At 42.6% G+C, this 17,178-nt stretch overlaps 1 protein-coding gene and 1 long non-coding RNA gene across 2 annotated transcripts in view; one reads left to right on the top strand and one right to left on the bottom strand.

Annotated features, from left to right (window-relative positions):
• The window catches only part of LOC149322838 (tyrosine-protein phosphatase non-receptor type 18-like), a 57,280-nt gene that overhangs the window by 27,976 nt on the left and 12,126 nt on the right, over positions 1–17,178 (top strand). The window contains exons 5-11 of the mRNA XM_089483718.1: positions 1,730–1,768; positions 1,904–1,972; positions 3,621–3,683; positions 6,578–6,720; positions 7,061–7,127; positions 8,856–8,933; positions 10,407–10,496. Of these exons, the coding sequence (XP_089339844.1) occupies positions 1,730–1,768; positions 1,904–1,972; positions 3,621–3,683; positions 6,578–6,720; positions 7,061–7,127; positions 8,856–8,933; positions 10,407–10,496 (549 nt within the window). The remainder of the gene's footprint in view (positions 1–1,729; positions 1,769–1,903; positions 1,973–3,620; positions 3,684–6,577; positions 6,721–7,060; positions 7,128–8,855; positions 8,934–10,406; positions 10,497–17,178) is intronic.
• On the bottom strand, positions 8,791–10,481 carry LOC149322839 (uncharacterized). The gene is made up of 3 exons (XR_016272173.1): positions 10,288–10,481; positions 9,546–9,681; positions 8,791–8,891 (listed from the first exon to the last, which is right to left on the bottom strand). It is a non-coding gene; the product is annotated as an uncharacterized LOC149322839 (long non-coding RNA).

Here is a 17,178-nt window from a genome sequence, read left to right as displayed (position 1 = left end):
TCTAGAAGAGTTTATTCCTGACGTTTCGCCAGCATCTGTGGCTGGCATCTTCAGAGAATGCTGCCATGGAAGAGAGTGGGATATATTATACTCTGTGACCCTGAGTAGGGAAAAGTGATTTCCATATTAATTTGTGTATTATTTTGTTGTTGATAGCAGGGCCTCAGGGTGGGAGGATATGCAAAGAGGATTAGTATCTGTTTAATTAGTGATCATTGTTTGCTGGGAAAATCCCTGACCCTGGGTGATTTCTCATTTGCATTTGCTGAGTCCTGATTTTGCTGTTTTTCAGGACTGGTAGCTAAATTTTGTTCACTTTAAGGATTTCTTCTTTTCTGTTGAAGTTGTCCAAGTGTTTGTGGATTTCAGTGGCTTCCCTGTGCATTCTGACCTGATAGTTGTTGGCATGGTCCAGAATTTCAGTGTTTTCAAACAGCATTTTGTGCCCAGGGTGGTGTATAACATGTTCTGCTACTGCTGATTTTTCTGGTTGACCCAGTCTGCAGTGTCTCTCATGTTCCTTGATTCGTGTTTGAACACTACGTTTGGTGTTCCCTATGTAGACTTGTCTGCAGCTGCATGGTGTGCGGTAAATTCCTGCAGCTATGAGAGGGTCTCTCTTGTCCTTCGCTGAGCTCAGTATTTGCTGGATTTTCTTGGTCGGTTTGTAAACCATTTGTAGGTTGTGTTTACTCACCAGTTTCCCTATTCTCTCCATGACTCCTTTGATGTATGGTAAAAATACCTTTCCTTTGTGTGGTTGCTTGTCTTCACTCCTCTGGATTTTTCTGGGTCTGGCAGCCCTTCTGATGTCTGAGCTGGTAGAACCATTAGCCTGTAGAGCTTGGTCTAGGTGTTTTGATTCATCTTCCAAGAAGTGGAGTTCACAGGTCCATTTTGCTGGGTCTAATACACAGATTAACATGAAAATCCCTCCTCCCTACTCAGGGTCACAGAGTATACATATACTCCACTCTCTTGCATGCCAGCATTCTCTGAAGATTCCAGCCACAGATGCTGGCAAAACATCAGGAATAAACTCTTCTAGAACGTGGCCACATAGCCTGAAAAACCCATAAAAAACTATGGATGCCAGCCATGAAAGCCTTCAACTTCATGTTTCTGAATAAATTTTCCAAGGTTTAAGCCAGCCTCTGCTAAAAAAAAAAATATTAAGTACCAGAAAAGTAATAAGTAAAGTAAAATGCCATTGTGGAGTAATATTTTCAATGTCAGGCAAGGCCTCCAGGAAAGGAGGGTTCAAATTCCCACTCAGCCATGGAAACCAACTGGATGATCTGGGGCAAGTCACAGGCCCAGTACATATGGGTGGGAAGCGGCGTCCTGGCGGGGCTTCTAGTGTTTGGGAGCATGCAGCAACCGCCATCATGGCACCATCATGGCGGCCTCCCATCCACATGGGGGCCGCCATGATGACGCGAGCGCAGTGCTCATGTCACCAACGCATACCAGGGCGCCAATGGCGCCTTGGCAGCATCATCGATAGGAACTGCATTTCGCAGCTCCTTTTTGGGGCGGATCGTTGTCGCGACCATGCGGTTGATATATTAAATGCTCCAATTACTTGTGAATAAATAAAAGAATACAGTTAACAACTTAAAACAATAAACTACCAGGTCCATATGGTTTTAGCACAAATTTTTACAACACATTTACATAAATTAAACGCAGCCCATTCTTCTTCCTTAACAGTGTTCTTTCACTGCAGGTGATTGTCATGGCTTGCCGGGAAGTGGAAATGGGCAAGGTGAGTCCTGATGGAGGAGGGATGGTATGCCATGGGCACAGAAATCTTGCTCATCCCAGCCTTCTGGCTTCAAGGAGGGAACACTATCACTATTCCAGAATCTTTAGCTTTATTTCCCTTTTTCCCCTTTCTCAGAAAAAATGTGAGCGCTACTGGCCTTTGGCAGAAGAAATCTTGCCCTTTGGACCCTTCTCTGTGACGCAGGTGAGGTGGCTATGCACAGGTAGGAAGCAAGCAGTGATGTATGGATGGTGGGGATAGTGGTCAACTTTGAAATGCAAACATTTGCAATGGCAGTTCCTGTAGCCAGTCACCTACGCACACAAAAGGGTGCAGAAATGGGGTCAGTTGTGTGAGGCTGCATCAGCAGTGGGCAAAGTATGCCCCTTTAAAGCCATTTTTGTGATCCCGGGATATATATATAGATATATGTATCAAAATCCCCTCTAAGTAGTGTAAAGGGCATTTTCCACTGAGTTTAGAGGCCTCGTTGCCCCCCAAGATCAACACCCCCCCCCCCATTTTTTGCTCCAAAATGCACTCTGCAGGTTATGGGGAAAACATTCACCACATTTTGCCCACCCCTAGGCCAAATTACACCAAGGAGAGGTCTTGTTTGAGACATGAACAGAGGGTAACTTCTGCTCACTATATATATATGACCTCTCCTGGGTCTAAAATGGTCCAGGAAGACCCTCTAAAATGGTGGAAACCGTGTCCATCTTCCCTAGAGGGTGTTTAGGGGCATTTTGGAACAATTTTTTGTTTTTTTTGTTTTTTGGTGGGGGGAAGTCAGGATCCACTGCTGTAGGAGGTATGTGGCCCTTGAAGGTCTCCTGGTGAGCTAATGCTGCTCCCTAGCCTTCCACAGTTGTCTATCATTGCTCTATATCTATAGATGTGTATGTGTTCCTGTTTGGTTATGTATATATATATATACACACACACACACACAAAATGATCAGCAATACATAGCATAATGACCAATACAAAATTCATCAAGAATAATTGCCCTTCAATTATTGCCATCCCAAACACTTAACATTATAAAGGATAGTGGACAACTTCATATAATTACTGGGAAAATTAAGCCCCTCTGACTGCAACTAAGATCTGAGGCAACAAAGAGGGAACTTGAGAGGGATGGATGGCAACTAATTAGTCTTCAATCCTTGCTAATCAAAGTAGTTGAATTATCCACATAACGGAGGTGAATTATGACTTTACCCAGTCCTTCTGAGACATTAGTTAGTGATCAAAGTATTCCTTGTTAATAAACTCCATAAGCTGAATGTATGTGGAGAAATGTGCTTCCTTTTGTCTACTTCAGATCTTCTTCCACACATGTTAATAGTAAACTTCACCTTCACTTAACTTCAATTGATTGAAAAGAGTGCTCAAGATGTGGTTTAAATGGAGTGAAAGAGTGGTCCCAACCACTGAGTGAAATTCCATTTCAACCACATCTTCTGCGCTGATACTCCTGCAAGCACCAAGCAGGCTATAACATAAAGCAGAAAGCAGATAACATGTATCCCTCCTCATGTTCAATTGCAACTCTTATCATCACCTATCCAGCCTAACTAATGGAGAAAGGTTGTGGGTGTTGCAGTCCAATCACATCTGGAGTGCCAGATCTGGAGTTTCCCCATCCCTGTCATAAACCAAAGTTATGTGGCTATACTGCCATGGAGTACTGGGGTAATAGTTTGCCTGTGTAACCTTTGCTCCACCATTGTATCTGCATCATAAATAGTTAGTATAATTGGACAGCTGAAATATTTCCTCATACCTCAAATCTGGAGATGGGTTTGACCAATGCAAAGGTCTTTTTTTCTTCTAACTCCCTTAGGTTAAAGAAGAAGAGCTCAATCCAGATGTCATTCTGCGGATGCTTACTCTGACATTTCAGCAGGTATATGGGCATCATTTTGCAGACTCTTAATGGCCTGACTACTATCAGAAGGGAAAATAACTAACTGCAAGCCAAGAGGTTGCACACTCCAGCTCTGGAGCCTCAAGGTCAGCAGAACAAAGAGCAAGAGTAATGCACTGTTTTGTGGATCAGGCGATGGCTGATGGCCACTGTGTTGCTAGCTGTGGGATTCTGGAATTTAAATTACTTTTGCCAAGCTTTGCTCCTAATATTTAGTATTAGCAGGCCTGGCAGACCTATGCTGCATTTACACTGCAGAATTAATGCACCACTTTAGCTGCCATGTCTCAGTGCTATAGAATTCCGGGTTTTGTGAGATATTTAGCCTTCTCTGTCAGAGAGCTCTGGGTGCCACAGCAAATTACAAATCCCAGGATTCCTTAAGATGGAGCCATGGCAGTTAAAGTGGTGTCAAGCGGCATTAATTCTGCAGTGTGACAGCAGTCCTAGTGTTACCCATGCTGCTTCATATAAATTTTGGAATCAATGATAACCCTTGGATGACCCCTGGCCAGACTCCTAGCCTGTCCTCCATTACTGGCAAAGCGAGAGGACATGTGCACCTCCCCTGAGGGGAGCAGCCACATTAACATCTTAGAAGGTCTGGGAAGTCGCATGAAGGGATTATCTTGAGTCAGGAAGAGTAAATGTTTGCCTTGCCTGAAGCTATCACCCCCTCCCCAGGTCTGTTGTCCGAGCAGCTTAAGACCACTAAGACAATCAGACAGGGACATCCAGGTGAAAAGCAAGTAATTAAACACCTTTGTTCTCACCATCAAGCACCTTTGCCAGAAGCAAGATTTTGCCTATAAATACTCCCAGATTTGCTTGTTCACTGGGCCAGTCTGGATTTCAGGGGGAAGCTCTGTCCCCTTGAACCCTGACCTGGCTCCTGGCTCCTGGCCAGTCATTCCATGGCTGAGCCTCATGCCATCCTCATCATATTCCATTTGGATTCCTGGAGGGAGTCTACATTCTGGTACGTATCACCCCAGTGATGCCTAAAATCTTATTCCATGCTAACCTATGCTTTTCCTGAGCCTTGTATGTGTGTGTGTATGCTAGTGAATCGTATGTGTTTTTCCCCTTATAAATAAATTGGTTATTAATTCTAGAAGTCTGTCTCAGCTCCATTTAGTGGGATCCCCTGGTCTACTCCGTATACATATCGGGAGACGATTCTGCAAGGGCCGTCGTAGCAGGCCCCCTCTTGCAATATTTGAGCTAATAACAATAATAATAAAATTCCCCTAAACGGACCCTTGGCTACACTAGAGCCCTCAAACTGCCTGCTAGTTAAAGTGTTCTTGATGTTGCACATCCCTGTTCCCTAAAATCATAGATAGCATGGATAGGGAGATTTTTCTCTTTCTCTCTGCTATTCAAAATCTGGATTCATCCACGGAAGCTGGATGATGGGAAATAAAACAAAGTAGAGAAATACTGTAAAACAAAGTAGCTGTTCCTACCGTGCATAATCAGACCATGGAATTGCAAAATGGAGGGATAGTTGCCAACATGGTCAGGTTTAAAGGGAGATTGTACAGCTTAATGGAAGTTAAGGTTATTAAGGCCTATAAGTCATGAATAGCTATATAAATGACATCCACAGGTGTATTACCACTGGTAGTCTCTAATTAGCATTTGCTAATAAACACAGAGAGCTTGGAAGTATTCATGTTAGTACTATGGCATTAATGTTGAATTGAACTTATTAAAGTTAGACCCTGAATGGTATTTAATACAAACCAATTCATTAAATGATCAACTAAGTCACTGAATTAAATACAGCATTTAAAATTACTAAAACTGGCTGATAATGAATTAAGGTAGTAAGAGATCAAAATTGTTACTCAAAAGTAACATTGTTGGTTTACAATAGTTAAAATAAGAAATTGTTATTTAAATTATTTTAATATTTCTTTTTAATCAATATGAAGTAACATTTCAATTTTACACCCAATTCAGCCCTCTTTTTGTTTTTTTGTTTTCTGTGGGGGGTTTTTTACCACTTAAAGTCATGTGAAACAGCATTATTTCTACAATGTAGATGCACCCCTGGTCTAAGTTCATGCAGTAGTACATAGTAGATCATAAGAGTAGTCGCACCCACTGAACCTGAGGCTCCAAGTACAAAGCTGTCCAATGTTTTTAAACTATATTTTTGGGGTCTGAACATGGTAAGAGATACTACAAAAACAAGCAGAGCCAGATCTAAGTCTAAGGCTAGCTGAGATCTCAGTGACAAGGAAGAAATATTGTCCTGTTGCTCAGGGGGAAATGCATGTGATGATAGGAATGTAGGCAGGGAAGGCAGTGAATTGGATAGCTCAGGATTTCTGTGATGACACAGAAGCTTTTTGGTATACCCCCAGCTGCCCCAATTTGGCAGAAACAGTCCTGATTAATCCTCTGTCCTTCCAATTTTTTCAGCTATTTCTAAAATCTTCCATTTTCTCTCTCCTCTTACTACTTTCCTCCTTTATGATCAGTCACTTCAATTACTGCAAACTATGTTCAAAGTGCAAAAGTAGTTTGCATTCAATTAATGGTGGGAGGGGGAAGAAGAGGAGGTTGTATCTTGTCCTTTCTAGTAGAAGCCTTCCCTGGCTTCTGTCTTTTTCCTCTTTAATAACTTTTGCTAATTTGACCACATATTCAGCTCGGAAATGTTAGAAGGTGTAGGTTTGTAATGCAAATATAAAGCTTAACTTGCAAACCAAGTACACTTGATCTTCCTCTCTTACCACCCATTTTGTATTCAGATGGATTCAAATTCTGTGTTGCACCATGCAGGTGCTCTGTAGGGGCCAATATGACACAAATACCAGAATGGATAGAAATATGTTGATTGCTGCCTTTTCCCTTTCCAGGAGGAACGAGTAATTTCCCATTTTCAGTATGTGGCTTGGCCAGACCGAGGGATTCCAGACACCTATGGCTATTTCCTTGACATGATTGAGCATGTGAGAAATAAGCAAGGGGAGGACACTGTACCCATCTGTGTGCATTGCAGGTAGGAGGGAACTGTCTGGAAACTATGCCCTATGAGGAACGACTTTCAATCACATTGCACACACCCCTGGGACCTTCAGAGAGTAAAACTGGGGAATGAGGGAGCAGTGAGTTGATCAAATAAATGACACCCTATTACAGGGGGTAAGAGATCTAGCAGACTGGGAAGAGCCACGAAAGCATCTGAAAACTGGATGAGTAAACAAGAACATGGACAGAATAGAGAGAGAAATGTCTTCAGGTGCATTGCAATTGCAGACCCAGATTTACTGGAAACTATTCAGTTATTCCATGGACATACCATCTCTTACCATCTTCTCCTTCCCTCCCCTTCCCTGTAGTGCTGGCTGTGGCCGGACAGGTGTGATCTGTACACTGGAGTATGTAAGGCAGCTGCTGCTCAAACAGGTATTGACAACATAGGCAAGCTGGGTCTGTGCTAAGGAATAAATGACTTCTGGGTCAATTGACAATTGACTTCTAGGTGAACTGGGTGTGCCTGTCTCTCTGGCATCCTCTGTCCTATTCCATATAGTGCAGGAGTGAACAACTATTGGGGGGGGGGGAACTGTTGGACACATTGCCCCCAAGACCTTGGGGACTGTACCCATGCCACATACCCCCACCAAAATATTATATATATATACATACACACACAGACACACGTGCCCCCAAATGCCCTCTAAGGATATGGGTGGGGCCAATTCCGCCATGTTTTTTGTAAAACAAGAGGGGTCTTTTTTCTTTTTTACAACAAAAATTCAACTTCTGGTTTACTGTCTTTCAGAAAAAAAATGCCCTCCCCAGTTGAAAATGGCCAGGTGGGCATAAAACATGGTGAAATCGCCTCCCACGCTCCCTAGAGGATATCTGGGGATATCAAGTGGCCCTTTCTTCCCCCTCCCTCCAAAAAAACAAGGTTTTTGGACACTGACAGGCCTTCAGGGCCAAAAAACCTCCTGCTCTAAGGCTTGCATGTGGCTCATGGGCCACATTTTCCCCATGCTAATATGGAGCATGATATAGCAGCTCCCAGTCTAGTGCCCTAACATAAACTGGATTGCAACTCCGATTATCCCCAACAACCATGCCCCCTGGACTCTTGGAAGGGCAACAGCGAGTCGGCAAAGGCCCCAGATTGAGTCAGGACTGTTGCACTGGCTATCTGCTGCATGAAAATCTAAGCCAAGTGATTCATACCAGGTACAGTTTGGTCTTGAGATTCAGGGGCAAATTAAATGATGCATTTAGCATGTTTTTGTTTTTGTTTTTTGTTTTGGTTTTTGTGCAGGGGGGCTTAGGTTTGTGGCAAAATATGCTTTTTTTTCTCACCTGTGGCATTTTGCATACTTTATCTCCTGATTGGTCAGTGGAAGGTAAAAAAAATGGGCTTAATTTGCACGTCTGATTGCTGAGGCACATGTCTTTGAGGAAAATCCACTGTGAGTGGAAAAATTGGTTAGGAATGTGCATTGCATTAAAGAGCCAAACTCCTTCTGGAACAGAGCAGTGGTAGACTAGGAAGCCATTCACACTACAGAAATATAGCATAATTCTACCTTAACTGCCATGGTTCCATCCTCTGGAATTCTAGGACTACAGGCTGAGTAGCCCTTATCAAAATGCTTGGGACCAGAAGTATTTTGGATTTTGTTTTTTGTTTGTTTGTTTGATTGATTGATTTTGGAATGCCTGTGTTTGCATATACGTACATAATGTGATATCTTGGAGATGGGACCCACCCAAGCCTAAACACAAAATTCATTTATGATAGGTTCACCTTAGGTTTTCCATGTCAGAAATGACCTGAAGGCACAGAACAACAACCATCAATATCAGAGTTCCATAGGATGTAACTATGTCAGTCAAAGTAGAATAATTGTACCATAATTCTGCAGTGTGAATGAGACCCAGTATCACCCTGGTTATTTTCATGATATTGTATGTTCTCTGAAAAAGTTCCTGCTTCACCTATCTTTCAGCTCCTTCTGCATCATAGTTAGGGGAGGCCAGTGAGTGAATGAGGAGTAGACAAACTGGGTCACAAACTGATATAAATTGAAGTACCTGGTTCTGATGAGCCTTTGTTATTGTGCCAGAGAAGGGTCAGTTGCCAGCGTCTCCTCTGTTTTTCAGAGAATCCCACCACATTTCAGTATTTTTGACGTTGTCCTGGAAATGAGGAAACAGAGACCGGCTGCAGTTCAAACCCAGGTGAGCTCCACATCTGAGTGACTTCCATCTATAGCCAGCCTGAGGCAAGAAACAAGATAATCACCCCTGAATCACTTCATGTACAGAAGATGTCTGAATGGGAAGCCCTGGAGAGCATTCTGTACCTATACCTCAGGGCCATGGTCAAGCTGAGCAGGCCAAGGGCAGGCAGCAAGACCAAACAAAGACATTGTGCTTTCTGGAGTGAAGAACAAGATGATAGTCGCTCCCATTCCACATACAGAAGCTGTCTGGACTGGCAGCTGAATCTTTCTTCAGCACTGGTTCTGCTTCACACCTGAAGGCAGGAGACTAGCTTAGGGACATGCCTAAGTCTGTTTAATAATTGTAAGGCTGGTGTTGGCAGACTACGACTTACTCAGTCCAACACCTTGCTGCCATGTGCGCTATACATTGGGCTACCTTTGTACCAAGTCTAGAAACTCCAATTGGTTGAGAATATGCAGCCAGACTGATTATGGACACATCCAGAAGTGACCACATAACACCAGCTTTTAAACTCTGCTGGCTGCCAATTAGTTTCCGGGTAAAATTACAAACTGTTGGTTATTACTTTTAAAGCCCTACATAGTTTGGGTCCAGGTTACTTACAGGATTGCCTTCTCCCATACAATTCTCCTGTACACTCAGCTCCTCTGGGAGATATTTGCTCCAACTGGCCAAAACTAGACTGGCAACCATTTCCCAGAGGGATTTTTCGTCTCTTGTCTCCAGACTGTTGAATGATCTGCTGGAAGAGATATGATAGCTGAAACGCTAACTGCTTTTAAAACAGCATTAAAGACATGTCTCTTCCTGCAGGCCTACCTAGTCAAACTTAAATCATGACTTTTTAATTTTACATCTACTCTTATGAGGGTATTTTAATAGTTTAATAGTATTGTATTTTAGCTGTGCTTTTATGTGTTTCTAATTTTGTTTTGTGTTTTAACATGCTGTACTCCACCTCAAACCTTGAAAAGAAGTGGGAAAGAAATAAAAATTAGTAGTAGTAGTAGTAGTAGCAGCAGCAGCAGTGTCAATGCCAATAGTAGCAGTGTTATATGCTCTATGTTCTTGGTGTCTGCTCAAAGAGCTGCAGATATGTAATAGTAGTAGTACGAAATTATCTCACATGAGCAGCAACTCCCAGCAGGATACCACACATGGATTGCAATTTGCAACTCCCAGCACTCCTAGCCCCGCATAGCTAATAATGAGGACTGCTGGGAATTGCATTCCAACAATGTTTGGAGGGCCATCCCTTCATTCATTCCTTTGTATATCTGCCACCTTTCTCCCAGACTGAAACACAATCTGTGGCTTATAAAAAATAACAACTCGCTTTTCCCACCTCTCTGTGGTGCCACACAGGGCCAGGATACTTGGGTAAGCAAGTGGGGTTGTACAAATCAGGGCACATGTCTGTACATAGAAGCTGCCCTCTCATACACTTACCTGTTTTATTGGCAGGAGCAATACGAATTTGTATATCATGCGGTCACTGAAATGTTCCGGGCTGCCCTGAGCTTCTCTCATCCCCACTATGAAAACCTGAAAGAGGTAAGAGAACAGAACTCAGAAAAAGAAGTAACACATGAGAGTTGTTTTCAACTCTTTCCACAGAGGGGCAGTGCTTCCTAATTCTTCTGTGAATACAAGCCTTATCCTTAGCCCTGGCATGGGAGACTCTGGCTTCTTTCCTTTGCACTTTGGCTTCTTCTTGCTGTCCTCAGCTGCCCTGTTCCATTTTGTACCTTTATTCTACTGCTGGACAGTCTTTAAAAAGATGCTATATTTTGTGCCTAAAGGTTCCCAAAGCTCAGAAGCCTGGCTTTGAAAAGACACAAAGAGATAGATAAGTTTGGGGGCGTTCTCGATTTTTAATGACAGCTGACAAAATGTCTCAGATTTAATTTCTTTGCTGTCTTCATGAATTCCTAGGTTTTGGAAGTATGGTTCTGGAGATTATACTGCAGCTAAAAGCACAGAGCAGAACACACTCCACCCATGTGGCCCACCAGCTCCTCAGTGCAAGACTGTCCCAAGGGTACGGCTTCAAGCTGCCCCCACCAAAGCTGGACTGGGGCCATGGCAAGCACATGCAGTGGTCCCAATCTGCCTTGAAGCTAGCTGAAAAAAGAGTGGCAAAGATCCGCTCATTTTTTGGCCAGCAAAAAGCCTGCTTTTCCCATCCTGCAGTGTTTTGAAACTGGCTGCAAGCTACTTGGTGGTCTCCCATCCAAGTACTAACCAGGCCTTTGCTCAGCTTCCAAGATGACACGGGATCTGCTGCCTTTAGGTATTTAGACCCCTTATAATTACAAATAGAACATTAATTAAAATGAGTACAGTAATTTAGCTTACACATAAAAGTACAATCTATAAAGGATATTACAGTTACAATCTATAAGGGTGACCAAAATGGTGAATGTTTAGAAACCTTGCCATATAAAGAGAAACTTAGACAGCTGGGTATGTCAAGCCTGGAGAAGAGAAGGTTAAGAGGTGATATGACAGCCCTGTTTAAATACTTGAAGGGATGTCATATTGAGGAGGAAGCAAGCTTGTTTTCTACCGCTCCAGAGACTAGGACCCGGAGCAATGGATGCAAGCTCCAGGAAAAGAGATTCCAGCTCAACATTAGAAGGACCTTCCTGACAGTAAGGACTGTTTGACAGTGTAACACACTCGTTCCTCGGAGTGTAGTGGAGTCTCCTTCCTTAGAGGTCTTTAAACAGAGGCTGGATGGCCATATGTTGGGGGTGCTTTGATTCTGTGTTCCTGCATGACAGAATGGGGCTGGACTGGATGGCCCTTGGGGGCTCTTCCAACTCTATGATTCTGTGATATTATTATAACAGTCTTTGTCCCTATACATCTTAGAAAACAATAGAGAAATCTATTGGATTTTTTCCCCAGTCAGGAATTGGAAAAAATAGTGTCTCCAAATCTCACAAATAGCAACTGGTGGTTTTCGTAATATAAAGTATTCTACTGTGACAATTTTCACACTAATAGTAGCAGGTGATATCACAGCCTTCTTAGTTATAATGACCTGGCAAGAGAAAGAAAATATAGTAGGGTGTGCAAATGTGGCGGGTAAATAATGGAAATTAATGCCACTTCTTCATTAAAGCTCTCAGGGAATCAGAATCCTGACCTTAATACATAATTCAGTATGTTGAAGGATAGTCTGCCTGAAATTCATTTCCTTAAAATAATGATTTGTTTTTGTTTGGTATGTGCCTTCAAGTTGACTCTGAGTTATGGTGACCGTATCCTGTGGTTTATGGGCAAGAATGAATATGCTGTACTAAATGGTTGACTGGAGGAACACCTAATTTCTTCTTTGTATTGATAAAATGTTCTGTTCTATTGAGTTGGGCAAGCCAGTTTCAGGGCCACTTTCCTGCCCCTGGGATTTTCTGGGGGTTACACAGGCTGCCAAAAATGGTAATAGAGAATGGAAGTGGCTGGGTGTCCAGTTATAATTTTGAAGAACCAGTACCCTTTCATGTGGAAAGAGTGCCGGAGGGTCCTGCAACTTATTTTAGAAAGTGAATTGCCACTCCTAGAGGATTGAATCTGTTCCTTGAAACTTTGTGTTGTAATTGCCTTCAAGTCAACTTCAACCTCTGGTGACCATGTGAATGAGGCATCTCCAAGACTTCCGGTCCTCAGTGGACCTGCTCAGTTCATGCAGACCTAGCGCCATGTCCTCTTTGATTAAGTCTTTACATCTCGTGTATGGTCTTCCTCTCTTTCTGCTACCTTCTGCCTTTCCAAGCATTATCGTCTTTTCTAGTGAGTCATATCTTCTCATAATACGGCCAAAGTACAACAGCCTCAACTTAGTCATCTTGGCTTTTAGGAGAAGTTCAGATCCAATTTGCTCTTATACGTATTTGTTTGTCTTTTTAGCCACCCATGGTATGCGTAGTACTCTTCTCCAGTACCACATCTCAAAAGAGACAATTTTCTTTCTATCAGCTTTCTTCACCATTCAGGTCTCACACCCATATATAGTGATAGAAAATATAATGGCATGAACAAGCCTCACTTTCGTTGTAACTCCCATTCAGTTGTTCAGTTGAAACTATCCCTCCCTGAAGCCACTGAGAAAATAATGAAGTGAAAATATATAGATATCTCTATAAAAATAACTCCAGCTAGCTCTGTGTGTATGTGTTTGTGTGTCGCACACACACACATCCTCCTGCATCACTCCTTGTGCTTCTCTCCACTTTGAAGAAATCCCCCTCCCACTCTTTATAGACTCATTTCTTCCCTAAACACACAGTGGGTTATCATTCACGTGGCTGCCCACTGTGACAGTCCTACTTTGTTGTCCCTATATCACATTTGACAAGAATCGACAGCTCCACACAAAGATGTCACCTGCTGGAAGCTTTGAAGGGACATCCTGGGGGGGAGGGAAGCAAGATTAAAAACTGGTCCAGAGGGTGCCCTTTGAAGAGACAGACACAACATATTAATCAGTTCTTTTTCTTAGGGACCAAGCTTCACAACTAGGCAGGGAGGATAGAGCTAGCTGATAATTAGTTGCTCCAGCCTTTGCCTTTTTGTCTTTTTTTAGCTTGGTTCATCAGATTCATCTTCTGGTGGTGTTCTTTTATCATTTGAAAAAAGAATTATCACAGCATTACACTGAGGAGTATAACCATGGCTTGAGATATGGAAACTTTTCCTGTGAAACATTTAACTGTATTTCTACTGTGGTCTGGCTTTGATGAGCCAGCTGACCCCATCGTAATTCATAACTTGTTCATGGCTTTAAAAATTCAGCATTATGCATTCAGATAAAAGTTCGCTGTAAGGAGTTTTAAAATTATCTCTGACCTTTTGCCCTTGTGCATCAACAAAGTACATCAAGGGAACATTGTATGTGAAATGTAGTATTCTTTTTGGCCCTGAGCATCTTGACGTTATCCATCTCAATACATCCTTTGTCAATTGACATTTATCAACTTGGCTTTTGTAGTTGATCTCAAAGTACAGCCTGCTTGATATGGCTGGTATGGGTCTAGGATGTTTTAAGTTAATTCTGTCAATGACTTACAAACTGACTACCATTAAGTCTGAGGTTTGGTAACTTTAGTAGGATATGTACAGTTGCACAATTCATGTAGAAGAGGAAGCAAGCTTGTTTCCTGCTGCTCAAAAGACTAGGACATCAGTGGATTAAAATTTAAAAATGAGATTCCATCTAATGAAAATGAGATTCGTCCCGATGGTAAGAACTATTCAAATGTGGAATGAACTGCCTCAGAAGGTGGTGGATCTCCTTCACTGGGGATCTTTAATCAGAGAATGGATGGCCATTTCTCAGGCATGCTTTAGTTTTGTATTCCTGCAATGGTAGGAGGATGGATTGAATGGGCCTTGTGTTCCTTTCCAACTCTATGATTGTAAGCGGAGCAGGTAGATGGCTAAAGCACACATCACAAAAATTAGTCCTTTTCCTTATTGAAGGGACCAGATACTGAAAACAATACTGCAGGTTGGCAACCCCCGGCCCATGGGCCACATCCGGCCCGGCGAGGCCTTGGGACTGGCCCAAGCCTGGTCCTGCGGCCGATTGCCAAAGGCCCTGCGCCGGTGGCAATCGGCGGCAGGACCGGGTCTCTTGTGTGGGGCCTTTGGCCTCTCGCGCAAGCGCGCGGGGCCTTTGGCCTCTTGCACGAGCGGCCCTCAGCCGGCGGACAGGGAGGGCCAAGGAGCCTCGCTTCAGCAAGGCTCCTTGGCCCTGCCTGGTCCCTTCCGCGGGCAGGCAGGGCAGGAAGGGGGCGGGGGTCCTCCTCCTCCTTCCCTCCCTTCCCGTGGCTGCCAGACAGCTGCGGGCAGGGAAGAAAGGGGGTGGGGGGAGAGGAGGAGGAAGAGGAGCAGGAGGAGGAAGGAAGGAAGGAAGGAAGGAAGGAAGGAAGGGAGGGAGGGAGGGAGGGAGGAAGGGAGGGAGGAAGGGAGGGAGGGAGGGAGGAAGAAGGAGGAAGAAGGAAGAGGGAGGAAGGAAGGAGCAGGAGGATGAAGAAGAAGAGGAGGAGGAGGATTTCCATTTCATTTCTACAGGTCTGCTTTGTTTTAACGATGATAGTGATGATGATGATGGTGATGGTGATATCAGCCAGCTTCTGAGGCCCAAATGTCCTCCACTTTGATCATGCCTAACAAACATGCATTTATATTAACTTTTTTAAAAAATCATCATTTTTTTCGCATTTCCTCCATTTTTAAAAAATATGTCCTACATTTGAAAATGTCCTATATTATTTAATTATTTATTTTTTGGCTTCGGCCCCCCAGTTGTCTGAGGGACAGCAACCTGGCCCCCGGCTCAAAAAGGTTGCCTACCCCTGCAATACTGTGTAGTGAACACAGAAAGGGCTAAGCAGAGTTGGAAACCTTATTCCAAATTATTTTTTAATCTCCTAGCCTGGATGGTTCCTAGCCATGATGGCTGGGGATACTTGGAAGTTCAAAAAGAAATCTTGATTTTGATATTTTATATAAGGGATACCATTTTACTACACCATTGTATATAAGGAAACTTAGACACCCACGGATTTTGGTATCCATGGGGAATTCTAGAACCGAATCCCAGGAGATACCGAGGACCCACTGTACTTTCCTACTGTCATGTTTTTTACTGCTGGGGATGGGGAGGCTTGCTTATAAGATTGCTGTCACAGATGTTGAAATATTGTTGGCTTTGGATTTTATTTATTTATTTATTTATTTATTTATTTATTGTTCTGTTTCACCTCCCAGCTCACAAGGGCTCATGAGGTAGCGAACAAATAAAAACTAATTAAAACAGTACAAAATTTAAAAAGACATTTTAAGAACATAGTTTTTTGTGGGTTTTTCAGGCTATGAGGCTGTGTTTATGAGGAAGAGTTTATTCTGAAGATGCCAGCCACAGCTGCTGGAGAAACGTCAGGAATAAATTCTTCTAGAACACAGCCTCATAGCCAAAAAAACCCACAAAAAACTATGGATGCTGGCCATGAAAGCCTTCAACTTCATATTTTAAGAACACAATAAAATACTCTTTAAAAACTCCTAAAAGCAATCTAAAGGCAATCCTAGAATCCAGTTTTGCAACAGTTAAAACAGGAATTTAAAACATTGAATGCCATGTGGAACCACATTGTTCACCTTTATTTGTGTGTGGGGTGTGTGTGTGTGTGTGTGTTAATTCCTGCTGTGTCTGAGGCAGCAAGATGGCTTCAAGCAGCCTTGAGGGGAAAAAACCCCAATGGAAATGGGAGAAACTCTCTGTATGCTACTTTAAGCTTGTTTTTTTGCAGAGGCTTAGAATTGCTCTAGTTAGTTTGTCTAGCAAATATACAACCTGAATTGGCCAGTGGACTCATTTGCATTACAAAACCAAACCATAATGATAGACAACCAGACATTAACATAAAAAGCAAGGGAAGAAATAATCCTTATTTGTGAAGCCATCCTTATAGTTATTATGAAGGCTATACTATTTCCTCGTGGCTGGGTTCTATCAAGCATTGATGACATTAGACCACTTTAGAGAGAGAATTAAGTCTGTGCTCATACAAGTGCAAATTCTTATTTGCACAAAATGCAGAGAACATAAGTCATTAGTGAGGTCAGTGGTGACATTAAAAAAAATGCAAGTATCAATTTATATCAGTGAATGTAAATCTTTGCATAAATTATGACTGAAAACATGTAAATTAACCAAACCTCTGGGGAACAAGGTAAAGGACATAAGGTGACAAAGTGTGCATTGTGTTTGAGGGCAGGGGGGAAGCAGAGCCTTTCATTATGAGCTGCAAGAAACTTTTGACAGATAGTTAAACATATTTAAAACATCATTTCAAAACCTCAATTAAAATTTGTTGTTGTCATCATGTGCCCCAGCCATCAGAACTGGTATCAAATAATACAGATACAATTATTTTTAAAGAAACTGGCCCGGTTCTTTTTTGGAAAACACGTGCGTTTCTCTGGGTATCTGTTATAAAAGCACTCATATACAACTGTCTGGCAGAAGAAACATTTGGGATGTTGACTCTTCATAAGGCAGGGTGGGAAGCGGAATATTCCCTTTCAATCGATAGTAGGATCCGGGAAAGTATGTGGAGTCACCTTCCATTTAAAACTTAATGCAGTTTGGTAGAATACTATTAAGCTAGTCCCTGGTGAAACTGGCTCATACATCTGCCAACACCAATCCAAATTGTTGGAG

Source organism: Sceloporus occidentalis, unplaced genomic scaffold (assembly GCF_023333645.1).
Source record: "Sceloporus occidentalis isolate IW3139 unplaced genomic scaffold, rSceOcc1.0.p SCAF_1, whole genome shotgun sequence".
Classification (NCBI taxonomy): domain Eukaryota; kingdom Metazoa; phylum Chordata; class Lepidosauria; order Squamata; family Phrynosomatidae; genus Sceloporus; species Sceloporus occidentalis.
The sequence above is the reverse complement of the archived record's forward strand: the minus strand, read 5'-3'. Positions and strand labels throughout refer to the sequence as shown.